The following is a 23,448-nucleotide window of genomic DNA, read 5'->3' as shown; positions in this document are numbered from 1 at the left end:
AACATAATCTGTATATTGTTTTTGACTACAGAATATTTCAGAAATATCTGTAGTTGAAATTATTCACAAAAGGATAATTTTTACAAGGCATTAAAAATTTTAGAGCTTGTCATTAATTTGTGTGAAACTTGTTTCACAAACTGCATATGATAAGTTGAACCATACATTTGAAACACTATCTTCTGAGTTTAAGCAGTTAATTGTATATTAAACATTGTATATCGATTCTTCTTAGAGAGTCCTGTCTTAATAATATGCTGCTTACTTTTTTGTGGAAATTAGCACTTTAGAACCAGATGTGTTCTTTGGTTTCTCAGGGAATGTGTTTGCATTGATTAAACCATAACTTTAAGCAGCACCCAAGTTTATAGATACATTGTGCCTAGTTTTTCCTGATTGACTCTCCAGATTGATTTAGGAATCCAGATTAATTCAGAATTACGGGCTTCTCATCGCTCTGTGTTACTCATATGGTTGTGTTTTAATGCAGGGAAATAGTGTAGTGCATTCTGTGTGAGTGTTCAGAGTTCACTTTTTAATACGCATACCTTGCTCCTCAGCTGGAATAGACCTTGGTGCCGGCGTTGATGATCCTTCCTCTTTGCCTCAGCCAAGTGTCAATCAGAGTTCACGACCGTTAAGTGAAGAGCAGCTCGATGGCATCCTCAGCCCTGAACTAGACAAAATGGTCACAGATGGTAAAATATTTGCCCTACATCTAGGCTTTCTAAAAGACATGAGTAAATATGATTTTCAAAGATTTCTGCATGCTTATTTACAATTTAACTTCTCTTCTGATAATTTTATGTCAAATGCTGTTTTGTATCAGTATATTGAAATGATGGTTGTTAATATTTCCACCTCTTTATTTTATCCTAGGAGCAATTCTTGGGAAGTTATATAAAATACCAGGTATTTGTGTTTTGATTTTTAGTTTATAAGAATGGAATTCCCTGTGCTTTGGCTCTGTAGCCCTTTAATCGTACTGTCATTGGAACTGTGTCTCCTAGAGCTTGGAGGAAAGGATGTAGAGGACTTGTTTACCGCCGTGCTCAGTCCTGCAGCCACGCAGCCAGCTTCTGTACCACAGCCTCCGGCACCTCCGCTGCTGCCCGCGCATGCTCAGGGTATGTCGCCTCTCGAAAAGTGTTGTAAGTATGGCTCTGCGGTGTGTGCCCCTCAGGAACCACGCACACAGACTGATGGCAGAAAGCCCTCTTTTGTGCCGATGGAAGAGTACCAATCTCTGAGTTTCCCTCAGTTACACACCTGCCTCCCTGACATCCTCTGGAAATCGGCGATTCTCTTCATGGCCAGAATTCTTCTGCTCACTTGATCTGCAGTGCAACTATTAACAGTGCCTGCTTTCTTCCCGTCCCCCAGTCCTAGTCCCAGCTCACTTTTACTCAGTCCTTCCTGCAAAGATGTTTGGAGAACTGCTCCCCCCTCACCTGGCTGCCTTAGACTCATCTATCTGGTCTCAGTTTCACTGTCATTTCCTCAGTGGTTAGCAAATCCCCACCTCCACACCTCCCCCATGCTTGGTAGCATGTGGTGCAGATATAAATGACTATTTGGGTAATTATGGTTTTCCCTTTAGATTGTGAGCTCCTTGAAGGCTTGGGTCACATCTGTCTTCACCACTGTATACCTTGCCACAGAGTATGTCCTTAGTACATACTTTCAGAGTACATCAGTGGCCTTTCTACCACTGTCGACTATGAAATTCCTAATTCTGTGGAAATTTGCCTATTTCGTTTAATCCACTTTCTTCTGCCTATTTGTAACTACTTGCAGAACAAGTTTAAGGCTTTCCTTTCTCCCTCTGCCTGGACAGCTAAAATCTGATAGGCTAGAATTAAAATTTGTGGGAGTAGGTAGGTAAGGTGGTAGTGCTGCCGGTCTGGGAATCTCCTATAGAAGGGAGATGGTGGTGTGTATTCTTGATGATTTGAATAATGGGTCATTTCTCTATATCCTGTTGTCACTGCTTCATGATTATATACTGAATTGAATAATTTGTAATGATACTTTTATAAGCTCATACACTGTTTTTGTGTAAGTGCTGAAATGTACAACTAATTTAATGTTATCTTTACTACCAATTTTGTGTATACATGAAAAATTCTGTAGTGCACATAATTGAAATATTTTAGTTTCTACCAGTTTAGCCTCTGAACATAAATTTACCTTGATTTTTGCTAGACTAAACATGTGATTTATATTTGGATAAAACAGACATCATAAGTGCTTCTTGCCTTAATTGTTCCCATATGCTGTCTTAATGATTAAGAACTCTTCAATATTTCTCTTCTCAACATATAAAAAAAACTATCTCCATGTTTTCTGAAACTAAAAGTATGTATTTCAGAAATCAAATCATTTAAAGATGTATTCCTTTATAAAAGCTTTTATGATCGTTGTTTAAATCATTTCACTGTGCAGTCTCATTTTTAATAAGGTTTTGAAGGTTGGGGGCAGTTGATTTATTTTTTTTTACCCAAAATGTGTTTGTTGGGATGGTTTCCCATTCATCTTGATTCCGGCAGCTTTTAGCGCTGCTTCCGTCTGGAGGAGCGTCCTTCTGTAAGCCTTGCTTTTCCTCCTGTCGGCTGGCAGAGGGCAGTAGAGCAGCCAACACACAAAACTACTGTCTGTGCATGGCTAAAGATGGTGGTGATTTTATAGCATCCTGGGCATTTCACATCCATGAAATAGGAATTGGGGCTCTGCACCAGGCTCTTCTTCTTGTGTTTCCTCTTCTCTTCTGGAGAGGGATGAAGGAGATCCTTTGCGAGAGGCATGTTCTCGTGGGGAGGTCATCATCATCGGAAAGGTGGGGTTGATCTTTTTTTTTGCATAGGAGTCGCTAAGATTTCAGCATCCATGTTTGAAAGAATAATAATTTAAGGATAAAGCATGATCAGGTCACACGCAGGGAGACCACACAGATATTCAAGAATGGCAGCTCTAACATTTTCCAGGGCAAAGGAAGAGAGGTAAGTGGTCAGTGTTTAAGAAGGCAGAACAAAAAGTACGCATGGGACTGAACTGTGTCTACACAGCTAGGCATTGGCAGTTGGCCTTTTTTTCTCCAGGTTTCTGAGAGGCACTGGAGACCTCACACCAGTGAATGACCTGATGAGTTACACATTTTGGCAGAGTAGCTCTGATGTCAGTATTGGAGATGGATTTGACGCAAGAAGGGTTGTACGAATGAGTTTATTGCAGTTGGGACTGAGTTAGAATTTGGGCTCCATTTAAATACATCTGCAGCGCTAATTGAAAGGAGGAAATGGATTTGAGAGACAGTGATGTTAGAGTAAGTAGGATAGTGCTACCAAATGGATGTAAGATGTGAGAAAAAAGGAAATAAATTGAACTAGACTATATGTAAGCCAGGCTTGCCTAGAGGATAACCAGTCATGCTGTAAACTGGAAACGTGGAACAAAGAAGCATGCATGCACGCGTGTGTGCATGTGTCTGTGTTGTAGGGGAACAAAGAAGCACGCGTGTGTGTGTATGTTGTAGGGGGAACAAAGAAGCGCACGCGTGTGTGTGTGTGTGTTGTGGGGGAACAAAGAAGTGCGTGCGCGCGCGTGTGTGTGTGTGTGTGTCTGTGTTGTAGGGGGAGGGTAGTGGAGATGTAATGGATTTAATTTTAGGCCAATTTTACTTAGAAATGGGACATACACATTGTTCTGACTTACAGGCAGTTGCAGTTGTTCAAGGCTATAGATGAAAATTTAGGAATTGTCTGTTTAGTGGTTGGAAGGGTGAGGTTTCTTAAGAATATACTGCCAGTAGAGTACAGAATCTGGAAGAACTCTTTTTAATTAAATAATGAGTTACATGCTTAAGTCAACTGATTTATATTAGGTATGCAATTATACACTCCTTTCCCCTTTTGAAGCATTAGGTGGAAGTGAAAAAAGCTGAGAGATGGAGACACTGAGTGAGAGGTATAGGATCTTCGCAGTGGCGGTCATTAGGCTGTAGGGTCCGCTGGGGTGAAAGGCATTGTTTCTCTGGATGGTGAGGTTGCTGTGATCTTCAGTGGAACAACTTAGTAGGAGCGATGAGGAGGGCAGAGTGTGATGTGTTGACACTTTTACAGAAGGTCAGAAAGTGGAGAAGGGAAATTTCAAGAAGATTGAGACAGTAACTTGAAATCACTTTAGGTGAAAGTTCCATGAAGTGGCTTTGCAATTCTTACCATGGTTTATGCCTTGAAAAAGATACTAGTGTGACCAGGTATGGTAGACTTGAGAGAATGGGAAAAAGACCACCTTCTAGTTAAAATAATAACAAAGGGAAAATGCTTTGCATCTATTTATGTGTACTTAAGTTATTCAATTTCTCTGGGTCTTTTTGCATAAATGGAGCTACACTTAATAACCCATTTCATGGCCTGGTTGTGAGGACCAAAGAGTTAATTAACACATGTAAAGGTTTTGGAACAGTGCCAGGCATATACTAAATTGCTAATGAGTAATAGCTATTGTTATTATGTAAGGTTTCATTATAGTCGTATTGCAGGTACAGTAGTCAGTGCTGATAGCTGCAGGATAGATCACATTCTCGCTGCCAGGAAGGGAGCTTTTCTTTATCCTAACTACATGAAAGGCATTTAATATTTTTCAATAAAATATCATATTCCTTAGTGGAACCTACTTTTCTCTAAAGTTAAAAAATAGAAGTAGCATTCTACTTGGAGTAAGTGCAGAAATCTTGCTTCTTAATCCGATCCTTGGAGTGAACTTAAGTGTCCTGAGACACTTGTTGTGGAGTCCAGATCCAGTGGGCCCAGCTCTGCCGTTCTGCAGGAGAAGCCCTAACCTGGAAGTCAGATGGTTCCAGGACCACCGTCCTTGAGACAAAGCCTGAAAAGCTGCAGGCAGTCAGCCCCAGTGTCCTCAGACGAGCTTGAGGGTCGTAACGGAGGGTCTGGTTTGGCTGAAAGGACATTATGTAGTGTAGAACGTTACGTGGGCAGGACACTTCTCTTCGTTATTTTTTCTAATAGCTTGGCAAGTGATCGGGTTAGGAGTTCTGTGTCACTATACCAGGTGTGCCCAGTATTAACCAACTTTGTAACTGATTTGCATTTGTATAATTAACTGGTGATGTGGATGTGGATCTCCTAGTGTTGTTCTGAGTGTTACGACATAAGTAGAGGCCGTGTATTTATTATGTCTTTAAATTGGAAGGGTTTTCTCCCCACCTTCCAGTTTTACTGAGATATAGTTGACATACAGCACTGAATAGTTTAGGGTGTACAGCATAGTGATTTGACATATGTCGTGAAATGATTACCACTGTAAGTTTATGGAAGGGGTTTTTGAACGTACACCAAAAAAAGGTGGGTTTTTTGTTTGTTTGTTTTTTTGCTGGAAAACTGCTTGGTTAAGGACAGTTGGCTTATTTCCAAATAGTTTAGGAAAATAGATGATCGCAATAGGGGTTGGAGTTATATGCCTGTGGAGAGTTTGGAGAAACACAAGGTGGTCTTATTATGGTTTGCCTAATGTCTAATTAGAAAGAAGATGTGAAGGTACTGGAATGAGAATTAAAATACATTTGGGGGCTGAAACTGCAAGTAATGAAAATTAGGTCAAAAACAAATTATTTATTTTTACAGTAGTCATCCAGTTTATAATGGTAGATGAAATATTGCTTGTTGTTCCAAACTACTTTAGAGAAAGTGTCAATTTGAGAGTAATAGGTGTTTTTTTCATATTAGGGACATCTGTTTGTAAATTTTGAGTGAAGAAGAATGTTTGATACAACTCACTAGCATTTGTTGAGATTGATTCTTTTTTTATTTATTTACTTATTTTTTTTTTTTTTTGCGGTACGCGGGCCTCTCACTGCTGTGGCCTCTCCCGTTGCGGAGCACAGGCTCCGGACACGCAGGCTCAGCGACCATGGCTTATGGGCCCAGCCGCTCCGCGGCATGTGGGATCTTCCCGGATCGGGGCACGAACCCGTGTCCCCTGCATCGGCAGGCGGACTCCCAACCACTGTGCCACCAGAGAAGCCCTGATTCTTTTTTTAGAGCTCATATGTACTGCATACTTACTGCATAGCAGGCACTGTGCTGAAAACTGCACATACAGTATGCCAGTTACATTGTAGAATACCTTCATTTTATAGAAACAGTGATTGATTCTGCTTATAACAAGTAGCACAATTAAGATTCAAGCTCAGGGCTGTCAGACTCCAAAACACATGCTACTTCCATTATACCATAATGAAGTAAACAGAATTATAGAGTCCATATTTCAAAATTTTATAACCTAGTCACTCTTTAAGCGATATTTTACAGTATAATATTGGGGGGGAAATCCTACTTTTAAGTAGTGTTACGAATTTTTATTTAAAAATATTTCCGCCGCTTTTTAATTAGTTTTTAATAATATGCAAAAATTGCTGCTCTCTTCTTTTAAGATGTTTTTTCACGGATGCCACTCGTGAATGGCCTTATCGGACCCAGTCCTCATCTCGCACATAATTCTTTGCCTCCTGGAAGTGGACTGGGAACCTTCCCTGCTGTAGCACAGCCCCCCTACCCTGATGCCAGGTATTTGAAAGCCTCCACTTTCTACGGAAGCGTAAATCTTTTTTGTGATGTGAATGGTTATTGGTCTGAGGGATTGTGTACAGTGTCAGTGTGTTGCACTCATTGTGATCTTTGTGAAAAATCATCAAACATTTTAGCTATTTTGTAATAATAGGTTTAATGAAATTGTACTTGACCATAGTACTTAGAAAGTTATTTTATGTTTATGAAGTAAAGTTGTTTATTTTTTGCCAGGGATAAAAATCCAGCATTTAATCCAATGGCAAGTGACCCTAACGGCTCTTGGACATCATCGGCTCCCACTATGGAAGGAGAAAATGATACAATGTCAAATGCCCAGAGAAGTACACTCAAGTGGGAGAAGGAGGAGGCCCTGGGTGAAATGGCAACGGTAGCACCAGTTCTCTACACAAATATTAATTTCCCCAACCTAAAGGAAGAATTCCCAGGTAAGTCACGGATATATCACTGCTTTACATGTGACCAGCTTTCCCACACGTCACAGGCTTTTTTTGTTCTTGTCTCACTATAACAGAGAGCCTGTGTATCACCATTAATTTTTATCTAGTGTGACTGCACAATGTGAAGATTCCCTAGATATCTAGAAACATCTTGCATTTTCTTAGTCCTAAGCCCTGTACCGGTTTGCATATTTCCCAGAAGTTAATTTCAATTAATGAAGTGATTGCAGCTCCTAGCAGTCTTTTTAAATACATGGAAGTCAGTGTTGTGTTATATGTGTAATTGTACAAGAAAATTCCTAGAGTAAAAAGCTTATCATTTAATCAGAAGTATTAAGTTAGGCTAAATCAGACTCTATTCTAAGTATTGTTCACATTGAAACTAACTCAGAATTATTTCCCCTTCTTCCCAACTGTCTAGCCCATTTGAAAAAAGCAGATGGTACAGTGGTACCATTTTTGAAAATTCTCATTAGCAAGAGGATGAAACATTTGGATTAATGTCACTTACAGAATATTTGTAAGCAAATGCTCATTTAGTATCTTGAATTCATGTTGCAAGACAAACTAGGATTTGAAAAGGTCACTTAAGCTTTGTCTTGCAATAGTTTCCCAGCTGTCATATAGCTCTTTTAAATTACTAGAGGAGTACTTAAAGGTGGATTTTTTATGGATGACCCCTGTCTTTTTAGGTTTGGCCTTTTTGGTTTGGCCACCTTGTAGTACTTTATTTATTATTCATAGAAATAAATGCTACCTTATCTAACAAGAAAAGTCAGTGGTTTAATGCAGGGCTGTCTGTTAAAGCAGTATACACATTCTTCAGGGGTTTTTGTTTGTTTGTTTGTTTGTTTTAACTGCACTTTTATTTGCTGCTTAGAGATGAGTATATCTGGTTCTATTAAGTCACTTAGTGTCAGTGTAAAAATTGTCCTTAGATTGGAGCTGTAGGTTTCCTTTTCTTTAAAGTAATTTTCTTTAATAGATGTACTGTGTGATTCTAGAACCTCATGAAATACCATGTTAAGGCTGTTGGTCTGCAGCTGATTTCCATTTTCAGTGGCTATTTCGAAGCTTTCTGTTTATAAATATGGACAAAAGCATTTCTACATTTACTGCTAACTGTTGATCTCACCCACGTTTCATTTTGTGTGCTGTCCTGACACTGAATGTCATAGAAGTGGCTTGAAATCATTGCTTTTCCCTATCTTCGTTGTGCGCAAGTGCTGATGAGATGCTTATTTTTAATAATGATTACTTCCTTTTGGTCAACTTGATAGCATTCTCTTGAGTACAGATGTTTTCCAAAACTTTTAGCTTTTTGGTCCTGGTAGCATCTTACATGGTTGAGGGAATTTATTATGTTTGGCTTAACTTTATCTTGGCTGCTTAGAACTTTGATTTAAAAACTTCCCAACTCCACAGGTGAGATTGTTAATGAGGCAGCACTCCATTCAGAAATAGGTTTGGTCTGCTGTGTGCCAGGAACTTTATACTATACAAAGAACTAAATACAGGACTATCATTTATGAAAATATGGGCAGAATAAGTTCAACTGTCAGCAGTCTATCAACCTTTTGATTAAGATGCATCATTACCGTGGTTCTGTGAATGTGTCTACTGTGTTCTTTTGTTGCAGACTGGACTACTAGAGTAAAGCAGATTGCCAAGCTGTGGAGAAAAGCAAGCTCACAGGAAAGAGCACCATACGTGGTATTTAAAAAAACTCACATGTATCATGCCTTCAGACACAATACGTGAATCTTATTATTATTGTCTTAGGTTCATAAAAAGATTTCCCATTCCAAAAAACATATGTTAAATACTTGTACAACTAATAAACAGCTTTGTTTTATAGTGTTTTCCTAACTCATGATGTCTTAATATAGAGGGTGACATTTTCATAAGCTGGTTAATAGAACCAGTATGTTGAAGATTGAGATCACTTATCCTAGGAGCGTGTTTAACTCATTTCACTTTTAAATTGTTTTATCTCTTCGAAAGAGTACTACATTTTGCAGCCACATTAATGTGCCTCAGTTTCTTCCACAATAAGCTCTTTTTGTATTAGGTTTAGTAGAGAATTTTGAAAGAGGTATACCTGGACACCTTTAAGCAGCTTTTGAAACATGGACTTGGCCAGGAATTATTAGGGTATTTTATAAGATTCACAGTTCAGGTGGTGACTTATTTTCTCCCAGAGAGCCAAATTAAGATTGTCTACTGGATCCAAATCCTTGCTTTCATTTGAAAGCATATTATATCTGCATTACCGTTTTGAAAAATACATGTACTTATTTTCTACTTTGATCTTCAGCAGACATACTGTCAGTGATAATGACTGCTTGGATCAAGCAAAAAATTTTGGTGGGGGGATGTGTTGATGATGCTTTGCTTTGTTTTACCTTGACTGGCAGAGGTAATGGCAGGATATTTTTAATATTTCTCAATGATTTTTCTTTTTTTAACGTTAAGCTTCAGGTTCCAGATTTTAGATTTGGAGGATTGATTTGGTATTTTCCTTTTCTCTAAATTGAGAGAGATATTAATCATTCCATTTTTGAAGAGTCTGTTACAAAAATTAGGATTGAAAATATTAGATTACACCTAGGTTCTCTAGCCTGGTTCAAATAGAGAAATGGAAATATGTCTTCAGTTGAAACATGTCTTATGAAAGGGAAAAGTGGGGTAGTGTCCAGATCTTTTCACACAAGAGGCTGTAAGTTCTCAAGATTAATATTTCAACTTTTTTCAACTATTTAACCCAACTTTTTCTTGCTTTTGTATGATAAAATTTGCCATAGTTTTATTTAATTTTAACATATACTGGGAGATAATTTTCTTCTCCTTTTTTCAAAGCAAAAAGCCAGAGATAACAGAGCTGCTTTACGCATTAATAAAGTACAGATGTCAAATGATTCCATGAAAAGGCAGCAACAGCAAGATAGCATCGATCCCAGCTCTCGTATTGATTCAGATCTTTTTAAAGATCCACTAAAGCAAAGAGAATCGGAACATGAACAGGAATGGAAATTCAGACAGGTGTGTGTTTCTGTTTCTTTAAGAATTGGCTTTTTAGGACTTCCCTAGTGGTGCAGTGGTTAAGAATCCGCCTGCCAATGCAGGGGACATGGGTTCGAGCCCTGGTCCAGGAAGATTCCACATACCATGGAGCAACTAAGCCCATGTGCCACAACTACTGAGACTGCGCTCTAGAGCCTGCGAGCCACAACTACTGAGCCCGCCTGCTTAGAGCCCGTGCTCCACAAGAGAAGCCACCGCGATGAGAAGCCCGCGCACCGCAATGAAGAGTGGGCCCCGCTCGCCGCAACCAGAGAAAGCCCGCCCAGCAACGAAGACCCAACACGGCCAAAAAGAAAAAGATAAATTAATTAATTAATTTTAAAAAAAGAATTTGCTTTTTAAAATTGAATTTTTGCTTTTTGAGAAAAGAGCTGTTTATGATATAGTTTCAGTTATAGTTCTTACTACAATATAAAAATTTGATTTAAAATAGACTTTCCTTTCTCAGTAAAAGATATTTAAGTTGATTTGGGGAAGTTTTAGTAAAGATTATAAACGATATGCTGCCGTAGACATTCGGTATACTGCGATGAATAATAGTCTCTCCTCTTGAGGAATTTACAGTAGGGGAGCAATCTGGAAACTGGCGACATCAAACGAATAAATTTCCTGTTGCTGTTCCCCCCTGCCCCGGGACAGCTCTGTTCTTCCTTGGCCGTATGATTGTTTTCTCTTTCCTATTCCAACAGCAAATGCGGCAGAAAAGTAAGCAGCAGGCTAAGATTGAAGCCACCCAGAAGCTGGAGCAGGTGAAGAACGAGCAGCAGCAGCAGCAGCAGCAGCAGCACCAGCAGCAGCTGGGCCCTCAGCCTCTTCTGGGGCAGCCTGTCTCGGACACGCCGAGTGGCCGGACCCAGAGCCCCCTGACCCCGCAGCCTGGCAACGGAAGTACGTCTCCTGCACAGCCCTTCCATAAAGACCTGTTTGCAAAGCAGCTGCCCGGCACCCCCACTTCCGCGCCATCAGATGACGTGTTTGTAAAACCGCAAGCTCCACCCCCTCCTCCGGCGCCCTCCCGGATCTCCGTCCCGGAGAGTCTGTCACAGGCTCAGGCTTCTCAGCCGCCTTCCCCACAGATGTTTTCCCCTGGATCTTCTAACTCCCGGCCTCCATCTCCAGCGGATCCTTACGCGAAAATGGTTGGTACCCCAAGACCACCTCCTGGGAGCCATGGTTTTTCCAGAAGAAATTCTGCACTGGTGGAAAACTGTGCACCTTTACTGTCCGTATCTAGGCCCACTCAGATGAGCGAGACGACAGCAAGTAGGCCATCCCCAGTCAGAGATTTATGTTCTTCCTCCACAGCAAGTAGTGACCCCTATGCAAAGCCTCCAGACACACCTAGGCCTGTGATGACAGATCCATTTCCCAAACCCTTAGGCCTACCCCGGTCTCCTGTAGTTTCGGAACAAACTGCAAAAGGTCCTCTAGCGTCTGGAACCAATGAACACTTTACTAAACCGTCTCCTAGGGCAGACGCGTTTCAAAGACAACGGATACCTGATCCATATGCTCGACCCTTGTTGACACCTGCACCTCTTGATAGTGGTTCCGGACCTTTTAAAGCTCCAATGCAGCCGCCCCCATCCTCCCAGGACCCTTATGGATCAGTGTCACAGGCACCGAGGCGATTGTCTGTTGACCCTTATGAAAGGCCGGCTTTGACACCACGACCTGTAGATAACTTTTCTCATAACCAGTCAAGTGATCCATATAGCCAGCCTCCCGTCACCCCACATCCAGCGATGAATGAATCTTTTGCTCATCCTTCAAGGGCTTTTCCCCAGCCTGGAACCATATCAAGGCCAACATCTCAGGACCCATATTCCCAACCTCCAGGAACTCCACGTCCTATTGTAGATTCCTATTCCCAGCCCCCAGGAACATCTCGCTCCAATCCAGACCCCTATTCTCAACCTCCTGGAACTCCCCGGCCCACCACCATCGGTCCGTATAGTCAGCAGCCAGCAGCCCCAAGGCCGTCTGCACAAGCAGACTTATTTGTTACATCTGCAGCTAATCAGAGACGTTCTGACCCACGTGCTCACCCTCCTGGAACACCGAGACCTGGAATTTCTGTTCCTTACTCTCAACCACCAGCAATACCGAGGCCAAGGATTTCAGAGGGTTTTACTAGGTCCTCAATGACAAGACCAGTCCTCATGCCAAATCAGGATCCTTTCCTGCAGGCAGCACAAAATCGAGGAGCAGCCTTACCTGGCCCTTTGGTAAGGCCACCTGATGCGTGTTCCCAAACACCCAGGCCACCTGGACCTGGTCTTTCAGACACTTTTAGCCGTGTCTCCCCGTCTGCCCCTCGTGACCCCTATGATCAGACTCCCATGACTCCGAGATCTCAGTCTGACTCTTTCGGAACAAGTCAGGTTGCCCATGATGTCGCTGATCAGCCACGGCCTAGATCAGAGGGGAGCTTCAGTGCACCTTCCAGCTCACCCATGAATTCTCAAGGCCAGCAGTTCTCTGGTGTGTCCCAGCTTCCCGGACCTGTGCCGACCTCAGGAGTCACCGATACACAGAGCACTGTAAACATGTCTCAAGCAGATACAGAGAAATTGAGACAGGTAAACAGGTTGAATGTTCTCAGATGTTTTAAATGTATTATTTGAGAATGCTATTCATTTTATCAAATTGAGTAATTTATGTACAGCTGTTAAAGTCAATCTTTTCTGTAGAATTGGTCATACTGCGAAGAAGAAAAATGAAATTGATAAAATGAACACTGATGAATTGGGCTTATTCTTTTATCTAATTTCAGTTTTCATGAGTTGGTAGGGGAATTCTTAAATATGAAAGGTTCAGTTTTGTGATAGTTGTATGGCAAGGAAAAGGACTGAAATCATCACTTTATTTTTTATAACCAATTGAATATTTAAGTGTAGCTAGTGTTTTATCAAACTTTGAAATATTACGGTATTTTAAACATTACCATAGTCAAGTATCCGAAGCATTGAGACTTAAAAAGCTATTACTTTTTTAAAAGTCCCGGTCATTTTTTGTTTCTTTCTGTTCAGCGACAGAAGTTACGTGAAATCATCCTCCAGCAGCAACAGCAGAAGAAGCTGGCAGGTCGACAGGAGAAAGGGTCACAGGCCCCAGGAGCAGTGCCTCATCCGGGGCCCCTGCAGCACTGGCAGCCGGAGAGTGCCAGCCAGGCTTTTACTAGGCCTCCCCCGCCCTATCCTGGGAGCATCGGGTCCTCCATTGGCCCTCCTCTAGGACCTAGATATGCTGCTTTCCCAAAAGACCCGCGTGCACCCTGTACTCCTGATGTTACTGGTATGGGGATGAGACCTCATGGATTTAGGTAATGTGTTTTGTTTCATGACAGATTTAAATAGCTAATAGAAGGGAATATGCACGACTGAAATTATTTTGTTTCGGACCATTTTTTAATTGTAGTATAGTTAATTTACAATGTTGTGTTAGTTTCACGTGTACAGCAAAGGGATTCAGTGTCTTATATATATATATGTGTGTATATATATATATTCTTTGAAATTATTCTTAATCAAGAAGTTTATGCTGTTTTTTACTTTTTGATCCCTTTGAGATATGATCAACATTATTTTTCACTAATGAGAGGTCGTGGGTTTTTCTTTAAACCCCTCAGTACTCAACAGAGTGTAAAAGCACTCCCTTTGTTATTAAATATTGACTGTACTAGCCTTACGTCACAGCCACAGCGATGTAGTTTATCCTACCAGTCAAACCTTTAAAATGTAACTGCCGTATTCCTTCAAAGCCTCCTGTGATGTGATGAGTGAGAATTATTCTCTCCTTAGATTTTTAATTTTAATTTACATGGTAAATATTTGTGGAAATTTCGAAATTGAAAGGATGTTTTCCTGTAGGAATTTTTTGTGATGAGTGGTTTCCATCTTTGAAGTGGCTAGTAGAACAATCAAAGCCAAATGTAAGCCTGAGTTATAATAAGGTATTATATTATAACATAACAATATTTCCTTAACATATGCTTTTCGTTTTATCAGGTACAGTTTTTAGTCTAATACCTACCTCCATGTTAAAGGCTTACCCTTGTTTTCCTTTTCTCTTTCTCCTTTTGCCTGTTGATATTTTTTTTTTTGGAAAAAAATTACTTTACAATTTTATTATTGTAAGCAAATTAAATTCCAAAGGAAATACTTTTAGAAACAAAAAGTTTGGAATTTTGGAGTCAATCTTCAGATTTTTTGTGGTAATCCTGGTAGGATTTTTAAAGATTGTCAGACACACCCAGTCTGCTATGTTTTTTTTGTTTCTTTGTTTCTGCTTTATAACAAAGTGAATCAGTTATACATATACATATGTTCCCATATCTCTTCCCTCTTGCGTCTCCCTCCCTCCCACCCTCCCTATGCCACCCCTCCAGGCGGTCACAGAGCACCGAGCTGATCTCCCTGTGCTATGCGGCTGCTTCCCACTAGCTATCTACCTTACGTTTGGAAGTGCATTCCCATTTTCTTAATTGTTTTGGGTTTATTATTGTAGGTCTTTTCCTTCTCTTGTGTTTCTTGCCTAGAGACGTTCCTTTAGCATTTGTTGTAAAGCTGGTTTGGTGGTGCTGAACTCTCTCAGCTTTTGCTTGTCTGTAAAGGTTTTAATTTCTCCATCAAACCTGAATGAGATTCTTGCTGGGTAGAGTAATCTTGCTTGCAGGTTTTTCTCTGTTGCTCTGTTTTGTATTTATTTGTAAATTGCCTTTAGTTTTTTCTAGAATGAGGTACAATTTGTATAATTTATTCACTTACTGAATCTTTGCAGATAATGCCTATCATTCTTTGTCTTACTACCCCCGGTCCTCATTCATTTCTAGCAAATAATAGGTTAACCTGTCCAGTTATCATGCCTTTGTCTTCTCATCTGCAGAGGCCTATAAAGTCTCTCTAGTACAATTCATTAGACCTCCTACCTTCATTCAAGCATTCCCCCAAATCAGCTTCCTCCATATCATAGCCTCCCTAAATACAGAAAAAAGAAATGGACTCCTTTGCAACTCTAATAGTATATGCTGTTTTCTAAGCATCTGATTCCATGTGCTTGGTGGCTTTGCTTTGTCTTTGTCTATGTTATCTGTTAGATCATATGCCTTTAGAGCTCGGATATGGTATTTATTATAGGGTACTTGGCAAATATTTACTTGCATATAGATACTTTATAAGTAGCTGCTAATGGTGATTATTTTCTTTTTGCTACGTCATTGTATTTGGCAACATTAATTTTGTATCTGCGTTTAATCTAAAACTTTTCCTTTTTATCAGCCTAACTCAATTCAGAATAATACTTTATATTGACTATATGCTTTTTTAATGTCTTCTTTTAGATTTGGATTTCCAGGAGGTAGTCACGGTACCTTGTCAAGTCAGGAACGCTTCCTTGTACCTCCTCAACAAATACAAGGATCTGGAGTTCCTCCACAGCTGAGAAGATCTATGTCTGTAGATATGCCCAGGCCTTTAAATAACTCACAAACGAATAATCCAGGTGGACTTCCTCCACATTTTCCACCACAGGGCCCGTCAGTCCAGCAGCACAACATACTGGGCCAAGCGTTCATTGAATTGAGGCACAGGACCCCTGATGGGAGGCCTCGGATGCCCTTCCCTGCTTCTCCTGGCAACCTTATAGAGGCACCTTCTCATCCAAGGCATGGGAACTTCATTCCCCGGCCAGACTTTCCAGGCCCTAGGCACACAGACCCCATGAGACGACCTTCCCAAGGTCTCCCTCATCAGCTGCCTGTGCATCCAAATTTGGAACAAGTGCCACCATCTCAGCAAGAGCAAAGCCACCCTGTCCATTCATCTTCTATGGTCATGAGGTCTCTGAGCCACCCCTTAGGTGGTGAGTTTTCGGAGGCCCCTTTGTCAACATCTACACCAGCTGAAACAACATCTGATAATTTGCAGATAACCACCCAGTCTTCTGGTGGTCTCGAAGAAAAGCTTGATTCTGATGACCCATCTGTCAAAGAACTAGATGTTAAAGACCTCGAGGGGGTTGAAGTCAAAGACTTAGATGATGAAGATCTTGAAAATTTAAATCTCGATACCGAGGATGGCAAGGGAGATGAGTTGGATACTTTAGGTAATTTGGAAACTAATGACCCCAACCTGGATGACCTCTTAAGGTCAGGAGAATTTGATATCATTGCATATACAGATCCAGAACTTGACCTGGGAGATAAGAAAAGCATGTTTAACGAGGAACTGGACCTTAATGTTCCAATTGATGATAAGTTAGATAATCAGTGTGTATCTGTTGAACCCCCGAAAAAGGAGCAAGATGACAAAAGTATGGTTCCTTCTGATAAACATTCTCCTTGGAAAAAATCCACTGTCAGCAGCGAGATTAAAACAGAAGTACTGTCCCCAGATTCTAAAGGGGAAAGCAAATGTGAAAGTGAGAAAAGTGACGAGGGTAAAGATACCGTTGACGCTCCCTGCCCACAGGCCCCTGCTCATACAGATGGGAATGATGGGGAACAAGCTTCTTTGCAGTCCTGTGATGCAGATCTACTTGAGAAAAGAACTAATCGAGAAACGGCTGGCTCCAACACAGGTGTTCGTGGGTCCACTCAGCTGCCTGCTGAAGGTGTGATAAACTCTTGCAGCATACCTGGATCAACTCCAGTTCTCTCAAGTTTACTTGCTAATGAAAAATCTGATAATTCAGACGTTAGGCCATTGGGGTCTCCACCACCAACTTTGCCGGCCTCACCGTCCAGTCATGTGTCAAGTTTGCCTCCCCCTCTAATGACACCGCCTGGTCATGCTTTGGATAATACCTTGAATTCTAATGTGACAGTAGTCCCTAGATTAAACCATACTTTCCCTCAGGGTGTGCAGGTGAGTCCAGGATTCATTCAGGGTCAGCCAACAGTGCATCGCAGTTTTGGAACAGGAAAGCCTGTGAATCAGACTGTACCTCTGACAAGTCAGTCTGCTGCCAGTGGCATGTCTGGGCCCCAGCAGCTGATGGTCCCTCAGACGGCCGCCCAGCAGAATAGAGAGAGGCCCCTCCTTCTGGAGGAGCAGCCTCTACTTCTGCAGGACCTTTTGGATCAAGAGAGACAAGAACAGCAACAGCAGAGACAGATGCAAGCCATGATCCGTCAGCGGTCTGAACCGTTCTTCCCTAATATCGGTAGGAATTCCTCGGAGTTTCAGAAATAATTACTGTGGACATGGGGTGGGATGTAGTATGCTTACAAGATTTGTGTATTAAATTACATGAGGACTAGAGCACTGAGGGCTGTATTTCTGTTCCTCCTTCAGCTTTGAAATGAACGTGATTAAGAGTTTTAGATTCCTCCCAGGTACATCAAGAGATTCAAAACTCTGAGTTTCAGACTTTCTCAAGTCTGTCTTTTATGGGATTGTTTAATAGAAATAAATCCTTTTTAGTTCCTGACTTCTAACCATTATTACCATGTATTTTCAGAGTCACTGAAAGGTGAATTTAAAGCAACTCTGCTAGGAGTAAACTTCTTACTGTCCTATTATGCACAGTGAATGCTTGGCATTTTTTTGTTGTTGTTATATGAAGCTCTTTAACTTCCAATAGCTTACTAATTTGGGGAACGCCCCCCGCCCCAATAGAACAGCAATGCAGTAAAAATACCTGAGTGCCTCTAAGAGAAAGAATTAGCAATCAAAGGACACATGTCCAAGGAATGCTTTCTTCTAAACAGTAAAACTGACCTTCTGTCCTTCGTCCATTACCAATTCCGTCATATTGGTCCATTTCTTTTTTATTTATATGCAAAGAGGTCTTTTGTCAGTAGCCTATGTTTCTTGTAAGGAATTGATACATTTTTCTCGTAAAGAGTAATAACCAATTTAGTGGAATTCCTTAGTATTGGTAATAACTGCAAATTCTCACTCATGATGGAACATGACTGAAGAAGCAATTCTGCTTGGAATTGTGAAAGTTTGGGTGAAAGGAATTGCATTGCTTTAGATGACTGGTATAACCTCTCTTACATTTGACAAGCACCTTGTGTTGATTCTTGCAGTGCTAACGTATTAAAAGTGTGGATCACTTAGATGGGGTTAAGTTCAGAATGAGGTTCTTGCCATCTCGTAATTCCTTCCTTACCTGGTATAGGACCTACAAGAGTGGTGATTAAATAATAAGGAATAAGAGTCTGTAAGTTACATAATGTCTGTGATAGTTATGTTACCTTTTAGTGTCACTTGAACCAAATACTATGAAATAAGTAACTTTAAAATATATTTCTCCTTTAGATTTTGATGCAATTACAGATCCTATAATGAAAGCCAAAATGGTGGCCCTTAAAGGCATAAATAAAGTAATGGCACAAAACAATATGGGCATGCCACCGATGGTTATGAACAGGTAGGTGAAGATGTTTCTCATTCTTACTGTGCATCAAGAGGTGCATGCAATTATTACTGGTTACTAGAAGGAGCGTATAGTAACTCAAAACTTGTATTCTAGGAATATGAACAATAACTCTTTCAGTTGGTTGTGATGTCAGCTGAATATGATCAAATGCAAAATGCTGTACAAATGTAAAGGTTAAATTTCCATTCGTTTCAGGGTAAACATAATAAAACATCATAGAATGGTTTGAAAGATTGACTTGATTAAGCAGGAAATCCAAAGTATTGAAGTGTATGCCTATTTGCATACCTTTAGAATAGTTAATGCTACCCAGAAGCTGCATGGGACAGAGTTGCTTCATCCTGAATAGGTGAGGATGAGAGGATAAGCAGGAAAACAGAAAGTAAACTGTTCTGTGCTGAGAACAAAAGGTAGTTTATTTCGGCCTGGGACTATTTTTTATTCCATCATAGGACATTTGAAAGTTAGCATTTGGAAACTTTATAAGCCTTTTCACTATTAGCAGAAAAAATGGAAAATTATACATTAGAGAAGATTATGAGTTATTTGAGTATCTGGATTTCTGAAATTAGGTATTTACACCCCCTAAGGGGTATTAAATAACCACAGGTAGTGTTTCTTAAGTTTTGCTCATGGACCATCATCAGAATTATGTGGTAGTTTTTTTAAAAAAATGCAGGTTCATTTACTTAACCACAAACCTACTGAATCAGAATATCTGGAGATGGTGCTTGTATGTCTGTAGTTTTAGTGAGCACCATGGGCAATTCTTATGCATATTGCTGTTTGAGAACCTCTTTCAATAGAGTAGGCATAGAGCCTCAATTTAGCTTAATTATCTTGTTGAATGTGGATGATTATGGAATTGAATATGAAATCTACATGAATTTATGATAAACATGATCTTTCAAGTAAATTGGGAATCCTTAAAGGTGCTTTGTTGAGATACTTTGGAAATGGTTAAGAAGCATTTTTTTTGTTTGTTTTTGTTTTTTAAATTAATTTATTTATTTTTGGCTGCGTCAGGTCTTTGTTGCTGCGCACGGGCTTTCTCTAGTTGCGACGAGCAGGGGCTACTCTTCGTTGCGGTGCGCAGGCTTCTCATTGCAGTGGCTTCTCTTGTTGCGGAGCACAGGCTCTAGGCGCACAGGCTTCAGTAGCTGTGGCACGTGGGCTCAATAGTTGTGGCTCACGGGCCCTAGAGCGCAGGCTCAGTAGTTGTGGCGCACGGGCTTAGCTGCTCTGCAGCATGTGGGATCTTCCCGGACCAGGGATGGAACCCGTGTCCCCTGCATTGGCAGTTGGATTCTTAACCACTGCACCACCAGGGAATTCCAAGAAGCATTGTTGAGATCAAAGAAGAGATTGTAGTTTCTAATGATTTTCATTATTTTATTAAAATACGTTTGATGTGTTTCTTAGTCTGTTGCAGCTGTTGACCTTAGCGATGTTCAAATTGACCATTCTTGGCAGTGAGAGCTTATTCTAGAAGGCTCCTCAGTTTTTTAAAAAAAATTATTATTTAGTTTTGGCTGCATTGGGTCTTCGTTGCTGCACACGGGCTTTCTCTAGCTGTGGCAAGCGGGGGCTACTCTTGGTTGCAGTGCACGGGCTTCTCATTGCGGTGGCTTCTCTTGTTGCAGAGCACAGGCTCTAGGCGTGCGGGCTTCAGTAGTTGTGGCTTGTGGGCTCTAGAGCGCAGACTCAGTAGTTGTGGCACACAGGCTTAGTTGCTCCGCGGCATGTGAGATCTTCCTGGACCAGGGCTTGAACCTGTGTCCCGTGCACTGGCAGGTGGATTCTCAACCACTGCACCAGCAGGGAAGTCCTGATTTTCATTATTGCACAATGTGTATTAACACTATTTCTGTGTCACAGGGCTTCTTAACTTTTTTATGTCTTGAACTTTTTTGACATCCCACTGAAGCCTGAACTCCTCAGAATATTTTAATGCAAAACTAAAAACATTGGTTTTACAGAGGAAATCAATTATATTTGAAATATAGTTAACTTAAATATAAAAGTTACAGCATATGGTGCTTCTCTAATGCATTAATAAATTTGGCAGTAAGTCTGATAACTACCATAATTTCAAAATAGTGATGAACTTAAATGACCTATTAGGTATGTGCAACAACTTTTGCTATGAAAATAGTGTGAGTTCTATTGGTGCAAAGTCACAGTACTGCTGATAATATTGTAGTTTGCTGAGCATAGTCAAAATAGGAGGAAATGCTAAATTTAATTCTATACGTACTTTAAAATATGGACCTGAGAATCAGAACCCCTGCGCCTTCAGCATCATGTGTATATCACTCAGGTACACTGATCTGTTAGTCGTCAGGTGTGTTGTTAGCCCTTCTGCTGAGCACTTCGAAGAAGTAGAGGTGATGGTCCTTCCTTCAAGTGGTGTCATAAGTTGACTGAGGGTGATAGCCAGTGAGTGCTTTTGGGATTATGAGATTATTCCACACCAGGGCTGTAGTGGAGCCAGGGGGTAACAGATGAATCAAAAAGCTGAGTAAAAAAATTAAAAAGCATATGTTCCAAATTACGATAGTACTCAGATATTAAGGTACAGTGTTTGATAAATAATTTGCAAAATATAATCTTGTTATGTTGATGCATTTGGTAATTCTAGGGGTAGTGTTTTCATCAAAGCAGTAATGTTTCTGTGAAGTATTTAATTAGAGTAAGTAACGTTTTGCCAGTTATTTTGAACCATATAGACTTTCTCTTGGTCAGTGACCAGGTTTTGGTTTGCTTTAACATTTTGATATAAAAATGTATGAAACTTTTTTCTTTTTAATTAATTAATTTTTTTCACATCTTTATTGGAGTATAAATGCTTTATTTACAGTGTTGTATTAGTTTCTGCTGTACAGCAGAGTGAATCGGCCATATGCATACATATATCCCCATATGCCCTCCCTCTTGAGCCTCCCTCCCACCCTCCCTATCCCACCCCTCCAGGTGGTCACAAAGCACCGAGCTGATCTCCCTGTGCTGTGCAGCAGCTTCCCACTAGCCATCCATTTTTAAAAATGTATGATGAGGATGTGGGGGGGAGAAGGGTAAGCTGTGACAAAGCGAGAGAGAGGCATAGACATATATATGCTACCAAACATAAGGTAGATAGCTAGTGGGAAGCAGCAGCATAGCGCAGGGAGATCAGCTCGGTGCTTTGTGACCACCTAGATGGGTGGGATAGGGAGGGTGAGAGGGAGGGAGATGCAAGAGGGAAGAGATATGGGAACATATGTATTATGTATAACTGATTCACTTTGTTATAAAGCAGAAACTAACACACCATTGTAAAGCAATTATACTCCAATAAAGATGTTTAAAAAAATGTATGAAACTTCTGAATTAAGATACATCTTTTGTTTTAGGATGCAAAAAGTTTTTATAAGCTACCAAGTTTTGTTTTGTTTTTTTTTTTTTTTTTTTTTTTTTTGCGGGCCTCTCACTGTTGTGGCCTCTCCCATTGCGGAGCACAGGCTCCGGACGCGCAGGCTTAGTGGCCATGGCTCACGGGCCCAGCCGCTCCGCGGCATGTGGGATCTTCCCGGACCGGGGCACGAACCCGCGTCGCCTGCATCGGCAGGCGGACTCTCAACCACTGTGCCACCAGGGAAGCCCCCAACTATTTTAAAATAAAGATTGGAATAAATAGTTTTAGTACATAAATTCTAAGAAAATTGTCTTCATTATATTTTTCATCTAAAAGGCTTGAGTTAATTTTAAGGTATAATGAGACATAAAACAGCGTGGAACCTCTGGAACAGCCTCATTGACATCGCTGCCCCACTCATCACTGTGGGGAAAGTTACTTAATCTCTCTGAATCTTCCTTTTCATCAAAACTAAAATGAGGGTAGTAAGAATCCACACTTCACAGAATTGTGTAGTGAGGTTGGGACACAAAAAACAGGGCTTTTTGTAAAGCAATTATACCCCAATAAAGATGTTAAAAAAAAAAAAAAGAGAATGAAAAGGCAAAAAAAAAAAAAACAAAAACAAAAAAAAACAGGGCTTTAGTAAATGTTTTTGATGAGGAAGACACTGCCATTACTCTTTCTTCCCTGGAAGAGAAAATTGTTAAGCACTTAAAAATAATGTTAGTTCCAAATGCTTCTCATTTGATGCTTAGTACTTCCTTTTCACAGGTTCCCCTTTATGGGCCAGTCGGTGACTGGAACACAGACTGGTGATGGCCAGACTCTCCTTCCACAGGCAGTTACTCAGGTACTGCTGCTTGTAACTAGTCACTTAAGAATGCACGTTTTCCTGTGTCTCTCGCTATTCTTTATGGTGAGGCCTCTTCCAAAAATAGTAGAAGTCCTAGAACACTGCCAGGATGTACCAATATTATCAGCTCAGCAGAAATAAAGACATTTTATTATTTTTTAAGGGAAAGGCAGAGTTTAAAAATTGACAATTTCTGAAAAGGATCTACATTTTTAAGGGTAGAAGGTCACTTGGAGGGAAGCCAAATGCTTAGGGTTTGTGGGTTTGCTTTTATTTACTTTCAACCCCACAGAGATATTTTCATGTCCTGCATTTTAGAATTCATTCATTACATTTAAATGTAAAACTGCTCTAAAATGTAGAAAATAATGATTATAATCATTTTATTTAGATACAGATAGTCATGTTCTACAGTTTATTCCTTGGAATAATTTAGTTTTTGAAATATTTACTGTTCACAATAATCAGCTTTAAAAAGTGTAAATATTTAAATATTTAGTGTCAAGCAATATCCAGGAAAGTAGAACTGCTCATTTCATATTGTGTTTTCTTCTTTTTTTTTCTCAAGTATCTGCCAGGGTGGGGGGAAGAGAGAGAGAAGCTGCCTATTTTCTTTATGTCTTTCTGGCGCTTTCTTTTTCGCCCTGCCAGTTAACGCTTCAGGTTTATTATGCTGATAGT

At 40.4% G+C, this 23,448-nt stretch overlaps 2 protein-coding genes across 16 annotated transcripts in view; one reads left to right on the top strand and one right to left on the bottom strand.

Moving 5' to 3' along the window:
• Positions 1–23,448, top strand: part of KMT2C (lysine methyltransferase 2C) — a 206,933-nt gene that overhangs the window by 150,545 nt on the left and 32,940 nt on the right. For 11 of the 15 annotated variants that reach the window (XR_003002445.1, XM_024739156.1, XM_024739160.1 and 8 more), the window contains 12 exons: positions 561–698; positions 880–912; positions 1,011–1,151; positions 6,452–6,584; positions 6,819–7,033; positions 8,685–8,758; positions 9,905–10,087; positions 10,819–12,711; positions 13,162–13,454; positions 15,471–17,293; positions 18,397–18,508; positions 22,686–22,764. Coding sequence is in view for 14 of the 15 variants with exons in the window: in XM_024739156.1 (XP_024594924.1) it covers positions 561–698; positions 880–912; positions 1,011–1,151; positions 6,452–6,584; positions 6,819–7,033; positions 8,685–8,758; positions 9,905–10,087; positions 10,819–12,711; positions 13,162–13,454; positions 15,471–17,293; positions 18,397–18,508; positions 22,686–22,764 (5,117 nt within the window). In the remaining variant the exon portion in view is untranslated. The remainder of the gene's footprint in view (positions 1–560; positions 699–879; positions 913–1,010; positions 1,152–6,451; positions 6,585–6,818; positions 7,034–8,684; positions 8,759–9,904; positions 10,088–10,818; positions 12,712–13,161; positions 13,455–15,470; positions 17,294–18,396; positions 18,509–22,685; positions 22,765–23,448) is intronic. The other 4 variants (XM_024739165.1, XM_024739164.1, XM_024739167.1 and 1 more) reach the window with 1 other exon arrangement.
• On the bottom strand, positions 1,166–5,785 carry LOC112395774 (40S ribosomal protein S27-like). The gene has a single exon (XM_024739169.1). It carries the CDS (start codon positions 2,802–2,804, stop codon positions 2,553–2,555), a length of 252 nt encoding a protein of 83 aa, XP_024594937.1. The 5' UTR covers positions 2,805–5,785; the 3' UTR covers positions 1,166–2,552.

This window comes from Neophocaena asiaeorientalis, unplaced genomic scaffold (assembly GCF_003031525.2).
Source record: "Neophocaena asiaeorientalis asiaeorientalis breed wild unplaced genomic scaffold, Neophocaena_asiaeorientalis_V1.1 scaffold145, whole genome shotgun sequence".
Taxonomy (NCBI): domain Eukaryota; kingdom Metazoa; phylum Chordata; class Mammalia; order Artiodactyla; family Phocoenidae; genus Neophocaena; species Neophocaena asiaeorientalis.
Note: the sequence above shows the minus strand (reverse complement) of the source record. Positions and strands in the feature narration are given on the sequence as shown.

What these genes read in the sequence shown, in the direction of transcription:
- LOC112395774 (XM_024739169.1), bottom strand. Translation starts at nt 2,804, where the DNA reads ATGCCTCTCGCAAAGGATCTCCTTCATCCCTCTCCAGAAGAGAAGAGG.